This window comes from Muntiacus reevesi, chromosome 22 (assembly GCF_963930625.1).
Source record: "Muntiacus reevesi chromosome 22, mMunRee1.1, whole genome shotgun sequence".
NCBI lineage: Eukaryota > Metazoa > Chordata > Mammalia > Artiodactyla > Cervidae > Muntiacus > Muntiacus reevesi.
In genome coordinates, this window is record NC_089270.1 from 31,336,249 (window position 1) to 31,358,168 (window position 21,920).

The 21,920-nt window shown below is 38.8% G+C and overlaps 1 protein-coding gene across 1 annotated transcript in view; it reads left to right on the plus strand.

Annotated features, from left to right (window-relative positions):
- The first annotated feature begins 249 nt into the window (after positions 1 to 249).
- LOC136152750 (transmembrane protease serine 11E-like) overlaps positions 250 to 21,920 on the plus strand; it is a 103,180-nt gene continuing 81,509 nt past the window's right edge. Inside the window, exon 1 of the mRNA XM_065914127.1 lies at positions 250 to 267. Within this exon, the coding sequence (XP_065770199.1) occupies positions 250 to 267 (18 nt within the window). The remainder of the gene's footprint in view (positions 268 to 21,920) is intronic.

The window sequence follows — 21,920 nt, forward strand, 5'->3', positions numbered from 1 at the left end:
CAAATGTGTTTAACATTCTATTAAGATTAGTCCATGCAGTCTGCTTATTAAATCATTTGGGTATTACTCCGGATCCTAAGGGACATAAGAGAAAATAAAAAAGTAGGAAGAATGCAAGTACTATGAAAAGAAAGTAAACACGCTGAGAAATCTTTAGTGGAAGTCAAATGAATGGACCAGACCACACAAGAAATTAAAAAAAAAAAAATACTAGATAACACTAGAAAGCTAAAGGAAGAAATTGGAAGCATGAATCAGGAAAATCAGGTATGAAGGACCAATTGGAGACATTGAATATGAAAAATCTACCAGATGAAATTGTGTAGTAAGAACTGTATCAGAAACACCTTACTACTGTTTTGTGGATAGTATTTATCTGACTGAATATACTTGAGAAACAAATTAGTAAAATGAAAAATCAGGTCAATGAATATTTCTGAAGGAATTAGGTAAAGACGAAGTGGTATTAAAAAAACTGAGAGAAGGGACTTTCCTGGTGGTCCTCTGGCTGAGACTCTCGCTCCCAATGCCAGGGGCCCAGGTTTGATCCCTGGTCAGGGAACTACATCCCACATGCCAAAACTAAGAGTTCCCATGCCACAAGTAAAGATCTTACATGTCACAACTAAGACCCAGTAGCCAAAAAATAAATAAAATAAATATTTTTTTTAATGAGAAAAAAGTTAAGACATACTGACAGATTTTTGCAAAAATTAAGAATGATATTACTATCTAAGTGGAAAGCACTCAGAGAAAGTGCTGAAATAGGAAAAATTCAAGTTAACATTTTAAAATCTAATTAATTATATGTAAGAATGAATCTGAAATACGTTATTGTAAGGTGCACAAAACTTGAGAAGGCTGCCACAGAAAGATCCTATCTGAAAGCATTGTGGGAGGAAGTGTTTGGGCAAGAAAAAGTATGACTCCAAGAGGTAATGCAGGGGACGTGGAAAGTATGGGAGAAGCACTTACACTTGGATCAGAAGCCTCCAGAGGGTCTTTAAAACACCTTCAGGGACAGACAAGATTGGACTGCTTCCTTGACCCCAAAGATTTTATAGAGTATACATACGTGTGACACATGTCATTTGTATATGTGTGGATTTGCTGGAGGAACAGAGGCCAAAAAAACCTCCCCTGAATTTATTTACAGGTTGTACATGTAAATATGTATAATATCCTATAATCAAAAATGATATTTAAAATATATAATATCCAGTATGGGGACTTTTCTGGTGGTCCAGTGGCTAAGACTCCACACTTCCAATGCAGAGGGCCCAGGTTCCATTCCTGGTCAGGAAACCAGATCCCACACACTGCAACCAAAGATCCTGCATGCTGCAACAAAGACCGAAGAACCTGTGAGCCTCAGCTAAGACCTGGACCGGCCAAATAAATAAATAATAAAAAAAGAAAACCAAGCATCCGGTGCAACATGAAGCACTGACCACTCAGACCAGGTATCAAAGGGCTGGAGCAGATTCCAGGAAGCTCCTACCTCACTCTTCACCTGGGGAATAGGAGCACATGTGGGGCGGGCTGGGGCAGTGGGGAGACATGGGAATGGGGCTCAGGGTAGCTTCTATTTACCAACAGATACCACATAGTTCAAAATTTTAACAGTCAGTATGATCGTGTACCCTGGCAGGTGTTCCTTCAAGTTCCTTCAAGTTCCACAATTTTCTAAAACATGTTTACCTTGTTTTTTAAAACAAACTTTGGGTAGATATTATTCTCCTGAGAGCTGGAAACAGTCTCTGTAGTAAAACAATTTGACATGTTAGAGAGTCTTATTTTCTGGCATTGCAAGTCAGAAAAATTACATAGGGGACATTAAATTGTAATAAAGCAGAGAGAATAATAAAAAAAAATCTTACTCAAGATATTTTCCTGACTAGTCTTCTTGCGAGGATTTTCACTAAGTTTTGGGGGTTATGAATATCATGTATCATTTTGCTTCCTATGCTTTAAGGAAAGGTGGTTGAAAACATGAAACCTATTTAGCAAAGTTAAAACAACAACAACAAAAAAAACCTTTAAGGATAGTTTCTTCTCATTGCAGACTGCAGGCTGGTATCAGGCCCAATAGATGTGAGCAGAGCCACAACTTCCTTCAGACCAGTCTGCATACCCATGAGTGAGAAATTAACTTTTATTCATTGAATTGTTCAGTTGTTTGTTATGTAGCAAAAGACATTCCTTTGTCACTTATTAATATATTCATCATTCATATGATATATATTGCACATCTGTGTGCTTGGCATTGCTGTAAAAATCCAAATTGCTGTTTTGTTTTTTTCTTGTAGAAGGTTGATTAGACCAGTTTCTGATAAAACTAATCAGGAGGAACTTCCCTGGTGGTTCAGTAGCTAAGATCCATGCTCCCAATACAAGGGGCCTGGGTTCAGACCCTGGTAAGGGAACTAGATCCCACATGCCAAAACTAAGAATTCACATGATACAGTGAAAGGACCTGCATGCGGAAGCTAATACCTAGCAGAGCCAAATAAACAAATATTTTAAAAAACTAATCAGGAAAAAAGGAAAAGATGCAATAAATAACACCACCCATGAAGTTCTGCTATTGAAATAGAAAATGCACAGAGAAACAAACTTGGAAATCCAAATGGCTGATAAGCAACTGAAGAGTTATTTAACCTTTCAAGTAATAAAGAGAGATGCAAATTGAAACATCAGTCAGAAACCTGATAAGATCAAGTAAAAGCTAGGATGTTGAGAAACAAGAATTCTCCCATAAAGCTTAAAAGAAAGTAAGCTTGTGCAACCGTTCCAGAGAGCAACCTACAAGTCCTTGGTACATCACATTGCATATACTCTCTATAGAATGTAGCAATTATATCCTAGATCTCTTCACATGTCCCTAAGAATATTTTTTATAGCACTGTGTGTGATAATCAGAATGGAAGAAGCCTAGATGCCTATGAAATGAGAAGTGAGAGATAGTTACATAATATAGCTATATTATGCATATGTATTATATATGTAAATAGCAGTTCAGTTCAGCTCAGTTCAGTCACTCAGTCGTGTCCGACTCTTTGCAACCCCAATATATAGCAGTATCACAGTATCCAGTTAATGTTCTAGATTAGTTTACAGCTCAGTGGATCTTAGAACATCATGGTAAGTAGAAAAAAAGAAACTATGAAATTTACAAAAGAATACCTTTCAAGGAGATTTAAATGCACATACACAGAAAGCAAAACTGTATTTATTTTTAAGGATACATGTGTATCTAAATAAACATGGAAAAGCATATATTTTAATATTATACACAAGGATGGAAGAAAGATGAGGATAGTATATGAATGGAAAAATAGTGAAACAAAAGTAGGAAAAATAAGAGACACTTGCTGATAATGTAAAATGAAGTAGGAGAGGATGATTGATTCAATTTTGTGCACTTGATCATCAAAAAGGGATAATACATTGTAGAAGCTGGGGTGTGGGGTCTGGGGTAATTTGAGAGCCTAAGAAAACCAGTGCTATCTGAGCATGAACATGTGAATTCTCAGGCTTCTGAAGACCCCTTCTCATATTCTTCCTGGGATAAGTGGAGGATAATAAGTATCATAGTAGCTATAATTTAATTCTGGTTTAGTTTAGCAAATGATAACAAGATAAGCCATAAAGCTCTGACACACACATATATATATATATATATATATATATATATATATATCAGTAAACAAATGTAAAAAAAAACTTTTAAAAAGAACATGATGTATCATGTTCATCGAAAACTTCACATTTCGATGTGACAAACATGATGATTTTTTCATAGTGGGAATTCTTTTGCAATTATCTTGTTAATTGGTTTAATTGGGCCTTAAATTGCATTCATGGATTTTAATATGTTATCACTAGAAATTACTTCAATTGAAGCTTTCATTTTATCTTTCTTTAACTATCATTCATGACCTTGAATGAGGATTATCTTTGGAACTCAGTGCCTCTCAAAACTTTTTGTCTTGGGATTTACCCTCTCCTCTGCGTTCTTTTTGGAGAAGGCAATAGCACTCTACTCCAGTACTCTTGCCTGGAAAATCCCATGGACGGAGGAGCTTGGTAGGCTGCAGTCCATGGGGTCGCGAAGAGTCGGACACGACTGAGGGACTTCACTTGCACTTTTCACTTTCATGCATTGGAGAAGGCAATGGCAACCCACCCCAGTGTTCTTGCCTGGAGAATCCCAGGGACGGGCGAGCCGGGTGGGCTGCCGTCTATGGGGTCGCACAGAGTTGGACACGGCTGCAGCGACTCAGCAGCAGCAACAGCAGCAGCTACATTCTTTTGTCTTGGTTCCTGTGAAAAATCACAAGAGGAAAAGATTGCAGTGGAGTCTATAGCACAGCCTATTAGAGAAAATAGATGAAATAATATTTTCTTAACTGTTGCATGTGAATACTAAGAGGATATTATGCTTCCCTGTAGAACATCTAATTATATTCAGTGTGTTTTAACATCACTGACTGCTTCTTAGTTGATGGTGTAATGAAAGTTTATCATGTGGAAAACTGCCAACTTTACATCTCAGGGAATCTGAAGAATGTCTTCGGCTGCTGATTAAAATGCTTCAAAAAGTTTTAAAAGAGGAGTGTGTGGGGATTTTGTGTGTGTGGTGAGGAATGATAGACATTACCATTTGAGAAAGAAAAAGCTATTATATTACGCAGAGTTGAGGATTACAATTCAGCTGTCATCTTTTTTTTTTCATCTTCAAACTAGTGAAAGGTAGGTTACTTATTTCTTTGACTAGATGAATTGAGAAGGAATAGGTTCAGAAAGATACCTAGGATAATGGATAATTATGGTAAATTGATTTATATTCACTCTATAAATGAATGTGATGCTGCTTTCCTTTTTATTTTCATCATAATTATGCTTATTTTCTCTGGTTATTTCAAGTGAATGTCTAGATACACTGTATTTCAAAATGATTCTGCAGTTGCAAAAATGACTGAAGACAGATGAACAAACTAACCCTTGGTGTCTGATTGTGTTTGAACTATAAGGTCTTACTTATTTTTTTCAGCATTTACCTTCCCAATGCTGATTATCATTCCTCTCATGATTTGTTCCCCCCAAAAGCAGCATTTGTGAGACTTGGCACCTTCACTCCTGATTTTGATCCCTCCCTATGAGACAGGTAAGTTACAAACTCCCTGTTTCATTACCAAAATAAGAAGTGTAACTAGGAATGCCCTATAGGATTTGCTTTCAAAATGAAATGGAGCAAGACTCTATGGTCCTCATCCCCCATGTCCTCTACCTGCCTTTTGTCTGTGGAAAAACTTTAGCCAAAGAATAAGTTTAGTCAGAGAAGTGAGAACATGCAGAAACAAAGGAGAAAACACTCAAAGGAGACCAAATAATAATAGTGGAGTCATTAAGCATAGTCAAGGACCTATAGTGCCTTCTCGAGGTCTATAGGTAATATTCTGAGCCATATCCTGTGAGCTGCCTTATGGAGACAGAAGTCCCTACTAGATGGAGAGGTTGACTCCATGATGTCCAGACTGTAGTCATGTCATTAGCCACTACAATTCTAAGAACTGGCCTCAAAAACTGGAAACAAACTGACCTTGGAACTGAAGATTAACTGTACTTAAGCAATCAAGATGATGCTAGTCAGACCACCAAAGACCAATTTCAAGATAACTGTCAGAGCTGACTGTGCTGTTTCTGCACGTAGGCCCCTCCCTCAGCCTCTAGCTCACAACTGTCAGTGGAGGGAGTTGGTCTTTGAACAGGAATCTGCCCTCCCTTGAGATTGCTGGCATCCAAAGTAAAGCAACCTTCCTTTCCACCAACCTGGCCTCTTTAATGGCTTTTGAGTAGTGAGCACCCAGACCCCACTTTCACTTACAATATAATTTGTGAAACATGAAACAAAACAGAGTTACCTATGTCAAGGAGTTTTAAAATGGAGTTGGAAGGCCATAAAGGAGGTGAACTTTATACATGTCCCATTGAATGGAGCCATGGAATTCTGAACTGGGCCAATCCACAAATATTGCAAGAACTCTGCAAGAATGCCTGCAACTTGTCACAATAATAAACTTTTCCCTCTTCCTAGTGGTAAAGAAACTGCCTGCCAAAGCAGGTTAGCTATAAGAGACTTGGGTTCAATCTCTGGGTCAAGAAGATCCCCTGGAGGAGGACATGACAATCTCTTCCAGTAATCTTGCATGGAGAATCCCATGGACAGAGGATCCTGGCAAGCTACATTCCACAGGGTTGCACAGAGTAAGACATGACTGAAGTGATTTTGCATGCACATAAGGATAGCCTTAGCACTCTGTCATGACTAAGTTGCTATCTCTAACTCCAGTTAAAATCCTTTGTAATGCAAGTCTCCCTTCTTTGCCTTTAAAAACTCCTGACTTTTGCTCCCTAGTGGATGCTATTTGGATTGAATCTGTGTATCTGTGTATCTGTGTGCCCAGAATTGCAATCCTTTGATCCCAAACAAACATTTTTTGCTTGATTATTGTTTCCTAGGCTTGTTTAGGTTTGCAGACTGGTAACTAGGATGTGGACTGAAGTCATTTGTGCCACTTCCAGACCTGGCACCTTAAATGTCTCTTCAAAAAAATTTTATGCACTCTCTTCATTTCCCCAAGACTGTAAGCAAAGAATTCTGAGAGTAGAGCTTCCTTAAATCAACATTTGGAAGAGAGCTGTAAGACCAACTGTGGACTGTGGCTCCATCAAATCACTAAGATTTTGAGATGGCAAAGACAGTAGTTGTCATATTCAAAGATACAATCCAGAAGAAATTATATAAGCACAAATCTGAACTTTATCTGTTGGAATGTTAGAAAAGAGAGGGTATCTTATTAAAGAGAATTATTGGATTCCTTGGAATATTGCACAGTATACAATTGTCATGGGATTGTAATTGTAACTGAGCAGGACTCTGGTGCCTTCCCGAGACAGGCCCTCCTCCATATCCTCTGCTTTAGTTCCTCTCTGAAGTGCTTGGATAATAGTATTGATGCATGTTTCTTGAAATGTTCTGTAGATGAAAAAAGCCTCCTTCTCCCCAACACTTGGAAGATGTTAACTACTTGACAACCATGAACGCATAGCTCTAGGTCTCCTGGAACCTAAAGACTGATAATGTTCACCTTGTGTGACACCACCCTGCTACCTCACATCAGCCAGAGAACTTGATCAAGCTGATCATGAATCTTGTGACTCAACAACAGGGAAGACTTTTTGTTGTTTTTCAGTGGCTAAGTCATGTCCAACTCTTCATGACCCCATGGACTGCAACACACCAGCTTCCTCTGTCCTCCACTATCTCATGGAGTTTGCTCAAATTCATCTCCACTGAGTTGGTGATGCTATCTAACCATATCATTCTCTGCCACCCCCTTATCCTTTCACCTTCAATCTTTCCCAGCATCAGGGTCTTTTCCAGTGAGTTCTCTCTTCATATCAGGTGGCCAAAACTTCAGCTTCAGCAACAATCCTTCCAATGAGTAATCAGGGTTGATTTCCTTTAGAATTGATTGATTTGATCTCCTTGCTGCCCAAGGAACTCTCAAAAGTCTTCTCCAGCACCACAGTTTGAAAGCATCAATTCTTGAGCATTCATCCCTCTTTATGGTCCAACTGTAACATTCATACATGACTACTAGAATAACCACAGCTTTGACTATATGGGCCACACTCCACCTCCCTCACTTGACTTTTAGAAGTGCGTTGCCAAAAGTTTTGGGGGAGCTCGAGGCTTTTTAGTGTATGAGCCACCTTATCGCCTTGCATGACCTTGTAAGGAACAGTTCTCTGCTCCAAACTCCACCGTTTCAGTTTTTTGGCCTCACTGTGCTTCAGGCACACAAACTTGCATCAGCAATTTGGTTCAGCAACCTGAAATCGCTCAGAAATTTTTCTTTTTCTAAAAAAATTTTTATTTATTTGGCTGTGTTGGGTAGTGGCAGCATGCGGGATCTTCGTTGTATCATGTGGGACCTTTTGTTGCAGAGTATGGACTCTCTAGTTCTGGTGCTTGGGCTTAGCAGTTGTGGCACACAGGCTCTGGAGCTCAAGGACTCAGCTTAGTTGCTCTGGTGTGAGATCTTCATTCCCTGATCAGGGATCAAACCCCTGTCCCCTGCATTGGAAGGCAGATTCTTAAGCACTGAACAACCAGGGAAGTCCCTTAGAACCCCTTTAAAAAAAAAAAATTTATGGAGGCTTCATTGCAGAGGCTTGAATGATTAAATCGCTGGCCTTTGATAGATGAACTCAATCTCCCACCTCTCAGTCCTCTCTGGAGGTAGGGAGGTGGGATTCAAGGATCCAACCTTCTAATCACTAGGTTGGTTCCCCTGGCAACCAAACCCTACCCTTAGGTGATCTAGGAGCTTCCCAATAGTCACTCAACCTGGGTTCGATTCCTGGCTGGGAAGACCCTCTGGAGAAAGGAATGGCTACCCACTGCAGTATTCTTGCCTGGCAAATCCTATGGACAGAGGAGCCTGGTGGGCTACTGTTAGTCCTTTAATGGACCGGAACCTGGTGGTCCAGAGTTGATGATGAGAGAGTGAAAGAAGGAAAGAGGCTAATATTCCCTGGGTTACGCAGCTGGCTTCTGCACTCCAGGGAATCAGCCAGAAACAGATAGAGAGAGACAGAGAAAAAAAGAAAGAAAGAAAGACATGGGGAACAGAGCTCTGATGGAGCAAAGGTGTTTTAATAAACATGGCGTGGACATATATACTTGTCTTACAAGGTGGTTATTCTCAGAAAAGACAAAGATTAAAATTCCAGACTTACAAAACATAAGACAATCCCTATCAAAGAGAGAATTGCAAACAATCACCTTTAACCGTATGGCTCATAAAAAGGAAGAGGGTAGTTATCACCGTAATGAGAAATGCCTGGATTCTTCAGCCCTGGGAAAGGCATGCCTCTCCTCTTAATTCCTGAATATTCAGGAATTAATAAGGGCCAGAAGGTTCCTGACAGATCAAAACAGCACACATGAAGCTTCTTGTTAAATGCTTCCTGACAGGCTACAGTCCACAGGGTTGCAAAGAGCTGGACCCGACTGAGCGAATAACACTTTCACTTTGGCTTCCCAAGTGGCACTAGGAGTAAAGAATCCGCCTGCCAATGCAGGAGATGCAAATGACACAAGTTCAGTCCTCGGATGGGGAAGACTCCCTGGAGAAGGAGATAACAACTCACGCCACTATTCTTGCCTGGAAAATCCCATGGACAGAGGTGCCTTGTCCAGGGGGTCACAAAGAATCAGATATGACTGAGCTACTGAGCACATGGAACATAACAAAATCCACTTTTGGCTCCAGTCACTTAGGAAATTCCTGGAGTTTTAAAAACTCTGTACCAGAAATGAGAATGAGGACTGTCAAGCGAGTGTATTCTCCTCGGCTCTGTCTCATCACAACAAAGATTTGGAGTGACGGACATTAAAGCCCTCGGCGTGTCACAGTTCTCAGGTTTTGGAAAGACGGTGTTACAGCTCTCAGGTCTCGAAGGGGCCATGTCATAGCTCTTAGATAAATCAGTGTTACAGCTCCACGTTACAGCTCTATTGTATTTAGATAATAGCAGGAAAATCCATCCTCGAGGTGTGAGGGGAGGTGTGAGGGCGTGTAGACCCAAAGATGAGAAGAGAAGAGTGCCCCAGAGCGAGGGAGAGAGAGAGAGAGACTCCTTCTCTTTTTATATGTTTCCCCACCCTGGGCCTGCCTTATGTAAATTGGGTTAGCCAGGAGTGTTGTTTGTTCTACCTGAGGTCCTCACTCCAGTCCTCAGACCTTCTTTTGTTTTATTTTTGTGGGCTTTTCTCTTCCTTATCTTTTAGTCACTGCCATTCTGGACTCCTTTTCCCTACCTAGCAAAGACCAGATATCTATTTCCTATTATAAATCTGAGAAATGGAATAGTCCTGTCATACCAGTAAGCAAAGATGTCACCGCCCTCAGTGATTCTGGCCCTCCAATTGTGAATGTCTGAGCCCTGAGGATGCCCAGGAAGGAGGACAATACTTGTGATGGAGCAGCTGTTAGGCTATAGCCACTCCCTATCCTGAGCCATGAGGAATTCAGGATACTGGCCTCAGATAGCTGAAATGCTTATGAAAGAAGTGATTTCAGTGAACCCCCACTCCTGCATCTTCCCATATATAGAAAAGTGCTAAATTTCACAAAAATACTTTTGATGTTCAGACTATCTGTGTCTTGTTGCAAACCTCTGTATAACCTGACTCTCACCCTCTCCCACCCCACCTCCAACCCCTCCCCTGTCTCCTCAAAGCAGTTGTCTCAAGGCTACTTGACATGCTGCCTCCTGGGTTTAAGTCCTAAACATTTCTGCCAATAAATAAGACATAACTATCAACTTTTAGGTTGTGAATTTTTTTAAGTGGACAAATCATAATATCATAATTACATACAATGTAAAGAGACTGTTATAATCCAGTGAAACAGTTAGCATTGTGGTTAAGAACATAGACATTTTCTTTCTTTCTTTCTTTTTTTTTTTTGCTGTACTGTGCAGCATATGGGATCTTAATTCCCCAACCAAGGATTGAACCTGTGCCCCTACAATGCAAATGTGGAGTCTTACTGCTTCAGCAGAGAAGTCCCTAGGACATAGACTTTTAATCCAAATTGCCTGGGTTCCAAACCAGTTATTTCATTAACTGAGTACATGACATTTAAAGAGTTATTTAATATTTATTTATTTAGTAGGGATAATAACAAAACCTTCTTCATAGAGTGAATTTGATGTTTTAGTGATTCAGTATATCTAAAGAATCCAGAACAAAATCCAGTACATAGTAATCATTATATTATTAACTGTGATTGTAACAGAAGAATCTATTATTAATCCTTATATGTGGAATCTAGAAAGATGGTACTGATGAACTTATTTGCAGGGCAGCAGTGGAGACACAGACATACAAGAAAGACTTGTGGGCACAGCAATGAAGGAAAGGGTGTGACAAATGGAAATAGCAGCATGGGAACATTTATATTACCATATGTAAAATAGATAGCCAATGGGAATTTGCTATATGACTCAGGGAGCTCAACCTGGTTCTCTGTGACAACCTAGAAGGGTGGAGTGGGGTGGGAGGGAGGTTCAAGAGAGAGGGGACATATGTATACCTATGGCTAATTGATGCCGATGTATGGCAGACAATACAACACAGTATTGTAGAGCAATCAACCTTCAATTAAAAAAAAAAAAAAAAAAGAATGTTACTGAATCTCAGTTCGTGTGCCCAATGCACAGGGAAGTCAAACAAATGGAAGTGAGTTTGGAGCAAGGAAAGGTTTGCTCTAGGGCCAACAAAAGATAACAGGAGGCTCTAAGAAACTGAAGCTAAGCGGGACCCTGTGGGACTCTCCCAGGTATAAAAAACTTACTGTGTTATCGTTCCTCCCACTCCATCCCACTTTTTGGGCAGATTTCAAACGTTTATGATTAGAGAAATGAAAGAATTCAGAAACGAAGGAAAAACAGTCAAAAAACAATAGTGCAACAAGAAAGCAGAATCCTACTCCTCCTACCACACCACCCCAAAGGAATACACATTGCAGTATACCTTTGTGTTCTTCTATAGGACTTATTGGAAAAGGGCATGGCAACCCACTCCAGTATTCTTGCTGGGAGAATCCATGGACTGAGGAACCTGGCAGGTTACAGTCCATGGGGTCCCAAAGAGTTGGACAAGACTGAAGCGACTTAGCATGTACAGGAACTATGGTCCCCCACCCAGGTGGAGAATAGCAACTACATACTGAGACCCCAGACAGGTTGGAACCAGAAGGCTCAGGATTAAGACTCCTAGAGCTCTGCCCTGTTACCTCACCACCAACCAATCAGGAGAAAGTCACACACCCTACAGCCCCATACCCAAATTTTACCTATAAAAACTCTTCTCTGAAAATTACAGGAGAGTTCAGGTCTGTGAACCAAGCCACCCCTTCTCCTTGTGTGGTGCTTTCTCTGCTGCAGACTCTGATGTTTGGGTTTATTTGGCCTCCGTGTGCACCAGGAGTATGATGCATATGATGCCATACCGTTTCCTTTGGCAACAAAATTAGTCAATACCATTAGCTTCAATGGTAGGAGAAAAAAAAATGTCTAAACTTTCAGTTGACTAGTTTGACTAAAAGATCAAACAACTTCTAAGAGGTCTTTTCCAGAGAAGAATGAAAGGATTCAGAACAAGATGGTGGAGGAGTAGGCGGATGTGGAGTACATCTCTCTCCACAGATACATCAGGAATACACCTTCAGACACAGAAGTGCATGCAGAACACCAGCCAAGAGTGAACAGGAGTACCAGACAAGTGGAAAAGAATATATACAAAACTATGCAAAACTCAGTAGGACGAAGGAACCAGGGGGAAAAACAGGAGTGTTAGTAGGACTGGACCTGCAGGGGGAACTGAAGCAGGGGTCCGATCCCCACATCAGAGCAATTGCCTGAGTCAGAGGAGAAACATTTAAGGCTGAGAGTGAAACAGCTGATCCAAGGCAGCCTAAATGGAATGAAAATCAGACCGTCCTTACTGCAGCCATACATACCCCAGACAGGAATGCCGGTCCCCTATAAGGCTCAGTGGCTGGGAGCTGGAGTTTAGGGATTGTGGAACAATCCCAGGGTGAAGGTTGCTGTTGACTGTGGAGAGATGGATTGAGGGGATGTGAGGGAGGAGATCATGGTGGGAAACGCTGGTGGAAGAAAAGCCAGGCAGAAACACTGCTGAGTCACATGTAGTAGGTGGAACCATCACCATAGCCTCTCTCTCCCCACCCACCAGCACCGGCAGATGAACAATAGAGGCTGGATTATCAAATGCCTAACCCACTGAACTACAGAATAGGACCGCACCCAGGGTGCCCCCTTAAGTACCTGATGCACCAATCTACGGAGTAGGACCCCAGCCAGGGGGACCCCTCTAAGTGCCTGTGTGCGGAACTACAGAGAAGGACCCCAGGCAAGGGAGCCCTCTAAGTGCCTGAATGGGCAGAGCTATGGAGAAAGACTGGCCAAAGAGGCCTTCTGATCGCCAGCTCCACGAGGCTTGAAAAAAGACTCTGATAGGGCCATAACTCCAGCCACGGAGGCAGTCTGTGTCCCTGCATGCTTGGTGCTGCCAGGGTCCCTGCAAGCCAAGCAGCTCCGCCACCTTCACGCTCAACTCTCACTGGGGCAGTGGGTAACCCACATGCAGAGGTGGAAATAAAACCACAGTTGAAACCCAGGGGCAGTGTGGCTAAGGAAGAAGACCCAAAATCTTCCCACCAGCTGCACAAGCTGCAGATTAAATCCACATGATCAATTAGGCAGACTGTGTCTATGGAATATATAAAAGGTCATAGAGAACTCCCATAAGAGAAAATGTGCTAGTTCTGATGGCTGTAGATGTTGAGGCAAGGACACACAGGAGCAGGACCAGATTAGAATCTGAGCTGCCCCCACAGCAGTCCAGAGACCAGCACAGTGTTGGAGGGCATTTTAGGGAGGTGAGGTGGACTGTGACTCCCAGCTAGGAAAAGGACTGACAGCAATGACTCAAGAGAAACATTTCTTAATCTTATGTTTTGACTTGTTCTGTAGATTCTTTTGGATTTTTTTCTCCCCCCCACACCCGCTGTTGTAGTTGTTGATTTTATTGGCAGTATGAAGTTCAATTAAGCTTTTGAGCTTTTTTATTCCTCAGTCACATTTTTTATTGTTGTTATCAACATCTGCCTCTATGTTGGACTTTTGCAGCTCTGTGGAATTTTCCTTTTCTTCCTCTCTCGCTCTCTTTTCTCTTTTTAATTTTTTAAACCTATTATTATTTCCCCTACATTTATTCCTTTGTTTGCTTTTCCTACTGTTCTTTCCCCCTTGCAGTTAATTTTGAATGTATATAAATCTTTATCTACCTCTATTTAATGTTGCATATCTAGTCTTTCTTTCTTTTCTTTCCTCTCAGCATATTTGTTAGTTTTATTTTCATTGTTTTATTCTCCACTTGGCACCTTGCTTTAGTTTTGTTTTCCAGTTTGTGCTTTAGTTAGTTTTGTTCTGGTAGATATAAATTTTTATTTCCTTTGTTCACCAGGTCAATATATTGTACTTTATTTTTGTTGAGCTGTTTTGATTTCTCTTATGGGTGTATGTGTGTATGTGTATATTCAGCCACACTTCTTATTGTTGTTATAAACCTCTGCTTCTACATTGGGTTTTGAAGTTCTGAGGAGTTTTCCTTTTTCTTTTTCTTCCTTTTTTCTTTTTTCTTTCATTCTTTTTCTTTTCTATAATTTTAATTTTTAAAAACTTATTGCATTTTTCTACATTTATTCCTTGTTTGCCTTTCCTACTGTTCTTTTCTCCTTGCAGTTAATCTTTAATGTATATAAATCTTCTTCATCCACCTCTGTTTAATGTTGCATATCTATTCTTTCTTTCTTTCCTTTCCTTTCAACATATTTGTTAGTTTTGTTTTCATTGCTTCATTCCCCACTTGGCACCTTGCTTTAGTTTTGCTTTTCAGTTTGTGCTTTAGTTAGTTTTGTTCTTAACTGGTAAATATAATTTTTTATTTCCTTTTCTCTCTGGGTCAATTTACTTTATTTTTGTTGGGCTGTTTTGACTTTGCACATGAGTGTATCTGTATATGTTTATATCCCATTATTTTAATTATTATTTGCCTGATTTTGTAACTTCCATTTGTCTGGGGCTCATCTTTGTTTTCTCATTTTTGGGTATTTGTTTCAATCTCACTTATTACCATAACAAACCACTTGTGGAATCTTCAGTCCCGATCAGAGATCAAGCCCTGAACTTTTGGAGTGGGAGTATTGATTCCAAGACCCTAGACTACCAGAGAGCTAACCCTAGGGAGTATCAAATAGTGAGAATTCACACAAACGAAACCACTTGAATACAAGACCCAGCATCACCCAACCATCAGTAGCACCCTGTGCAGGATGTCTCATCTAAACAACAAACAAAACAAAAATTCAAACCCAATCATCAGCAGACAGGATTAGCACCTCACTCAATCTTGCCCATCAGAGGAAAAACAAACAAACAAAAACTCAGGACAAATCTCACACTATACAAAGCTTACACAAACCCCTGGACCAACCTAGAAGGGCAGAAACCAAAAGGAAGAAAGAATTCAACCTTCTTCAAAGAAAGAATTCAACTTTCCTTGAAGCCTGGGAAAAGGAGAGCTCAAACACAATAAGATTAAAAAAAAAAAAAAAATGAAAAGGCAGAAAAATACTACACAAATGAAAGAACAAACTAGAAACACAGAAGTCCAAATAAATGAAGAGGAAATAGGCAAACTACCTGAAAAAGAATTCAGAATAATGATAGTAAAGATGTTAAAAAAAACCTTGAAAACAAAATGGAGAAAATGAAAGAATCAATTAACAAAGACCTAGAAGAATTAAAGAATAAACATACAGAGACAAACAATACAATTACTGAAATTAAAAACAATCTAGAAGGAGTCAACTACAGAATATCTGAAGCAAAATAACAAATCAGTAAACTGGAAGATAAAATGGTAGAAATAACTTCTGAAAAGCAGAATAAGTAAAAAGAATGAAAATAACTGAAGATAGTTTCAGAGACCTTGGGGATTAGAGGGGTCCCAGAAGAAGAAGAGAAAAAGAAAAGGCATGAGAAAATTTTTGAAGAGATTATAGTTGAAAATTTCCCCAACATGGAAAAGGAAATAGTCAATCAAGTCCAAGAGGATAAAGAGTCCCATACAGGATAAACCCAAGGAGAAACATGCCAAGGCACATACTAATCAGACTAGCAAAGACTAAACACAAAGAAAATACTAAAAGCATCAAAGGAGAAGCAGCAAGTAACAGACAAGGGAAATCCCAAACGCTTAACAGCTGATCTTTCAGCAGAAACTCAGCAGAAGGGAATGGCAGGATATATTTAAAGTAATGAAAGGGAAAAATCTACAACCAAGATTACAGTACCCAGTGAGGATCTCATTCAAAAGTGATGGAGAAATAAAAAGATCTTCAGACAAGCAAAAGTTAAGAGAATTCAGCACCAACAAACCAGCTTTACAACAAATGTTAAAGGGACTTACATAATCAAGAAATACAAGAGGAGAAAAAAGATTTAGAAAATAAACCCCAAGCAATTAAGAAAATGGCAATAGGAACATGTATATCAATAGTTACTTTAAATGTAAATGGACTAAATGCTCCAACCAAAAGACACAGACTGGCTGAATGGATACAAAAACAAGACCCATATATATACTGTTGACAAGAAACCCACTTCAGACCTAAAGACACATACAGACTGAGAGTGAGAGGATGGAAAAATATGTTCCATGCAAATGGGAAGCAAAAGAAAGCTGGAGTAGTGATCCTCATATCAGACAAAATAGATTTTAAAATAAAGAAGATTACAAGAGATAAGGAAGGACACTATAATGACCAAGGGATCAGTTCAGGAGCAAGACATAGCAATTGTAAATACCTATGCACACAACATAGGCAACTCAATACATAAGACAAACACTAACAGACATAAAAGGAGAAATTGACAGTAACACAATAATAGTAGGAGACTTCAACACCCCACTCACACCAATGGACAGATCATCAAAAGAGAAAACTATTAAGGAAACACAAGTCTTAAATGATACATTAGATGAGATGGATCTCATTGATATCTTCAGGACATTTCATCCAAATGCAGAAGAATACACCTTCCTCTCAAGTGCACGTGGAATATTCTCCAGGTTAGACCACATCTGGAGAAGGCAATGGCAGCCCCCTCCAGTACTCTTGCCTGAAAAATCCCATGGATGGCAGAGCCTGGTAGGCTGCAGTCCATGGGGTTGATAAGAGTTGGACATGACTGAGTGACTTCACTTTCACGTGTTGGAGAAGGAAATGGGAACCCACTCCAGTGTTCTTGCCTGGAGAATCCCAGGGACAGTGGAGCCTGGTGGGCTGTCATTTCTGAGGTCTCACAGAGTCGGACATGACTGAAACGACTTAGCAGCAGTAGACCACACCTTGAGTCACAAATAAAACCTCAGTAAATTTAAGAAACATGAAATAATATCAAGCATCTTCTCTCACCACACTATGAGACTAGATATCAATAGCAAGAAAAAAACTGTAAGAAACACAAACACATGAAGATTAAACAACACGTTTCTAAATAACCAACAGGTTACAGAAGAGATCAAAAGGGAAATCAAAAATTTTCTAGAAACAAATGACAGTGAAAGCACAACTCAAAACCTATGAGATGCAGCAAAAGCAGTTCTAAGAGGGAAGCTTATAGCAATAAAATAGTACCTCAAGAAACACAAAACACATCAAATAGACAACCTAACTTTATACTTAAAGCAACTGGACAAAGAAGAACAAAAAATCCCAAAAATTAGTAGAAGGAAAGAAATCATAAAAATATGAGCAGAAATAATTGAAAAAGAAATGAAAGAAACAATAGCAAAGATTAATAAAACTAAAAGCTTGTTCTTTGAGAAGGTAAACAAAATTGACAAGCCTTTAGCCAGACTCATCAAGAAAAAAAGAAGACTCAAATCAACAAAATTAGAAGTGAAAAAGGAGAGTTTACAACAGACAATGCATAAATACAAAGGATTATAAGAAGCTATTAAGAACAACTATATGGCAATAAAATGAATAACCTGGAAGAAATGAACAAATTCTTAGAAAAGTTCAATCTTCCAGGACTGAACCACAAAGAAATAGAAATTATGAACAGCCCAATTACAAGCCCTGAAATTGAAGCTGTGATTTAAAAAATCTCCCCAAAAATAAAAACTCAGGACCAGATGGCTTCACAGGAGAATTTTATCAAACATTTGGAGAAGAGCTAATGCCTATCTTTCTAAAACTTCCAAAAAATTACAGAGGAAGGAACACTTCCAAACTCATTCTACAAGGCCACGACCATCCCGATACCAAAATCCAGGCAAAGACAACACACAAAAAGATAGCTACAGGCCAAAATTACTGATGAACATAGATGCAAAAATACTCAACAGGATTTTAGCAAACAGAAGTCAGCAACACATCAAAAAGCTCATATACCATGATCAAGTTGGTTTTATTTCAGAAATGCAAGGGTTCTTCAGTATATGCAAATCTATCAATGTGATACACTATATTAAAGTGAAAGATGAAAACCATATGATTATTTCAATAAATGCAGGAAAAGTCTTTGACAAAATTCAGCACCCATTTATGATTAAAACTCTTCAAAAAAATGGACATAGAAGGAAACTACCTGAACATAGTAAACGCCATATTTGATAAGCCTACAGCAAACATTATTCTCAAAAAAGTGAAGAACTGAAAGCATCCCCCCTAATATCAGGAAACAAGACAAGGGTGGCCACTTTCACCAGTATTATTCAGCATAGTTCTGGAAGTCCTAGCTACAGCAACCAGAGGAGAAAAATAAATAAAAGAAATTCAGATTAGAAAAGAAGACATAAAGCTGTCACTGTTTGCAGATGACATGATACTGTACATAGAAAACCCTAAAGATAGTATCAGAAAATAACTAGAGCTAATCAGTGAATTTAGCAAAGTTGCAGGATACAAAATCAATACACAGAAATCACTCGCATTTCTATTATACTAACAATGAAAAATCAGAAATTAAGGAATCAATCCCATTCACCATTGCAACAAAAAGAATTAAATATCTAGGAATAAACTTACCTAAGGAGACAAAAGAACTGTACACAGAAAATGATAAGATGCTAATGAAAGAAATCAAAGACTACATAAACAGATAGAGAGATATTCCATGTTCCTGGGTAGGAAGAATCAATATTGTGAAAATGACTATACTACCAAATGCAATCTACAGATTCAATTTGATCTCTCTCAAATTACCAATGGCATTTTTCACAGAACTAGAACAAAAAATTCACAATTCATATAGAAACACAAAAGACCCCAAATAGCCAAAGCAGTCTTGAGAAACAAGAATGGAGCTGGAGGAATCAACCTTCCCAAGTTCAGATTATACTACAAAGCTACAGTCAAGACAGTATGGTACTGGCACAAAAACATAAATATAGACCAATGAAACAAGATAGAAAGCCCAGGAAAAAAACCCATGCCCCTATGGGTACCTTATTTTTGACAAAGGAGGCAAGAATATACAATGGGGCAAAGACAGCCTCTTCAATAAATGGTGCTGGGAAAACTGGACAGTTAAATGTAAAAGAATGAAATTAGAACAATTCCTAACACCATACAAAGATAAACTCAAAATGGATTAAAGACCTAAGTGTAAGACCAGAAACTATAAAACTCTTAGAGGAAAACATAGGAAGAGCACTCAATGACATAAATCAAAGCAAGATCATCTATAACCCACCTCTTAGAATAATGGAAATAAAAACAAAAGTAAACAAGTGGGACCTGGTTAAACTGAAAAGATTTTGCATAGCAAAGGAAACTATAAGCAAGGTGAAAAGACAGCCCTCAGAATGCGAGAAAGTAATAGCAAATGAAGAAACTGACAAAGGATTAATGTCCAAAATATGCAAGCAACTCATACAACCCAATGCCAGAAAAACAAACAACCCAATCAAAAACTGGACAAATGACTTAAACAGACATTTCTCCATAAAAGACATACAGATGGCTAACAAACACATGAAAAATGCTCGACATTGCTCATTATTACAGAAATGTAAATCAAAACTACAATGAGGTATCACCTTACACTTGTCAGAAAGGCCATCACCAAAAAGTCTACAAACAATAAATGCTGGAGAGGGAGTGTAGAAAAGGGAATGCTCTTGCACTGTTGGGAATGCAAATTGAAACAGCCACTATGGAAGATGGTATGGAGATTCCTTAAAAAACTAGGAATAAAACCACTGTATAATCCAGCAATCTCATTACTAGGCATACACTCTGAGGAAACAAAAACTGAAAAAGACACATGTATACCACTGTTCATTGCAACACTATTCACAATATCTAGAACATGGAAGCAACCTAGATGTCCATTAACAGATGAATGGATAAAGAAGTTGTGGTACATATACACAGTGGAATATTACTCAGCCATAAAAAGGAATGCATTTGAATCCGTTCTGATGAGGTTGATGAACCTAGAACCTATTATATAGACTGAAGTGAGTCAGAAAGAGAAAGGTAAAGATCATATTCTAATGTATATATACAGAATCTAGAAAAATGGTACTGAAGAATTTATTTACAGGGCAGCAATGGAGAAACAGACATAGAGAACAGACTTATGGACATGGGGAGAAGGTAGGAGAGGGTGAGATGTATGGAAAGAGTAACATGGAAACTTACATTACCATATGTAAAATAGATCACCAACAGGAATTTCCTGTATGGCTCAGGAAACTCAGACGGGGCTCAGTATCAATCTAGAGGGGTGGGATGGGGAAGAAGATGAGAGAGAGGTTCAAAAGAGAGGGGATATATGTATACCTATGGCTGATTCATGTTGAAGTTTGACCTAAAACAACAAAATTCTGTAAAGGAATTATCCTTCAATAAAAAAATAAAAAGAATGAAATGATTCATTTATCTACTGAAAAATGACTGCCTCTTGTCTATAAAAAAAGAGTTTTTGCTTTTTGACAATGAGAAACTGCTAATTTCTTAATTTTATCCTCAGGGGTTTTCCAAATTTCAGACATTTTTGTGAGTGAGTCTGCCCGGCATTCAGAAGGCTACAAGCAAAGGAAAGAAAGCTACAGAGAAGCATCAATTTTGCCCCAGGGATTTGCAATGAAAGTGCCACCTGTTTCTTTTTGGAGTAACTACCCCCTGTCTTCTCCAGGCATTGTGGTTTCTCCTGTAAATGTAATAACCATTTGTCTTTCTGACAACATTTCATTGTCAGGAAGTTTCTAGATAGGGATCTCTGAGCTAAAATCTCAAATTATATGCATCCACCCACCCTTATATGATAATTACTCTTTTGGGCTTTTAAAAAATAACTACATACATCACCAGTTTCACAACTGCTTAAGTGAGTGGTAAGATTAGTTAGGCAAACTCCTAGAGAAATCATGCTGGTGACCACAGTTATTAAAGTGCACATTGTTAAAATGTTTGCATGTTTTCCTAACTGCTGGACCACAAAGGAATTCCCATAAAATGTTTGCATGTTGTCAGGAAGGCACCAAAGTTTGATTTCTTCAACATGATAGTACTGACTTGGCACTTCAGAACAAAAATTAAGGGATTTGTAAGGGGGTTGCCTTAGCTATATGCTGCCTACTTTGGGATTTCCCCTGATAAAGAATATCGTGCAGTATTTTGGGTGGACATTAAATTTTCCCTTTTAAGAAACACAGATAAAATTAAATTTTGTTAGCTGCTTTATTAGGGCTTCCCTGGTGGCTCAGATGGTAATACAAGAGAACTTGGTTTGATCCCTGGGTCAGGAAGATGCCCTGGAGAAGGGAACAGCAGTGCACTCCGGTATTCTTGCCTGGATAATGCCATGGACAGAGGAGGCTGATGGGCTAAAGTTCGTAGGGTCGCAGAGTCGGACATAACTGAGCAACCAATACACACACAGCTGCTTTTTCAAGTCTTTATATGATAACTAGTCATCAGCAACTCTTTTCTTTATCGATTTTAGTTTGGTCATATATTTCCCAGAGTAAAATTAGAGGACAGGATTTTCCTGCACAGATATAAATTAATTTATAATGACATATAAATGATTTATATAATTTATAATGATATATAGATTAATTTATAATGAATATATTAATATGTAAATATATAATTAATATATAATTAATATATTTATATTGTATATAAGATATTAATATATATGAATATAACTAATATATTCATATAATT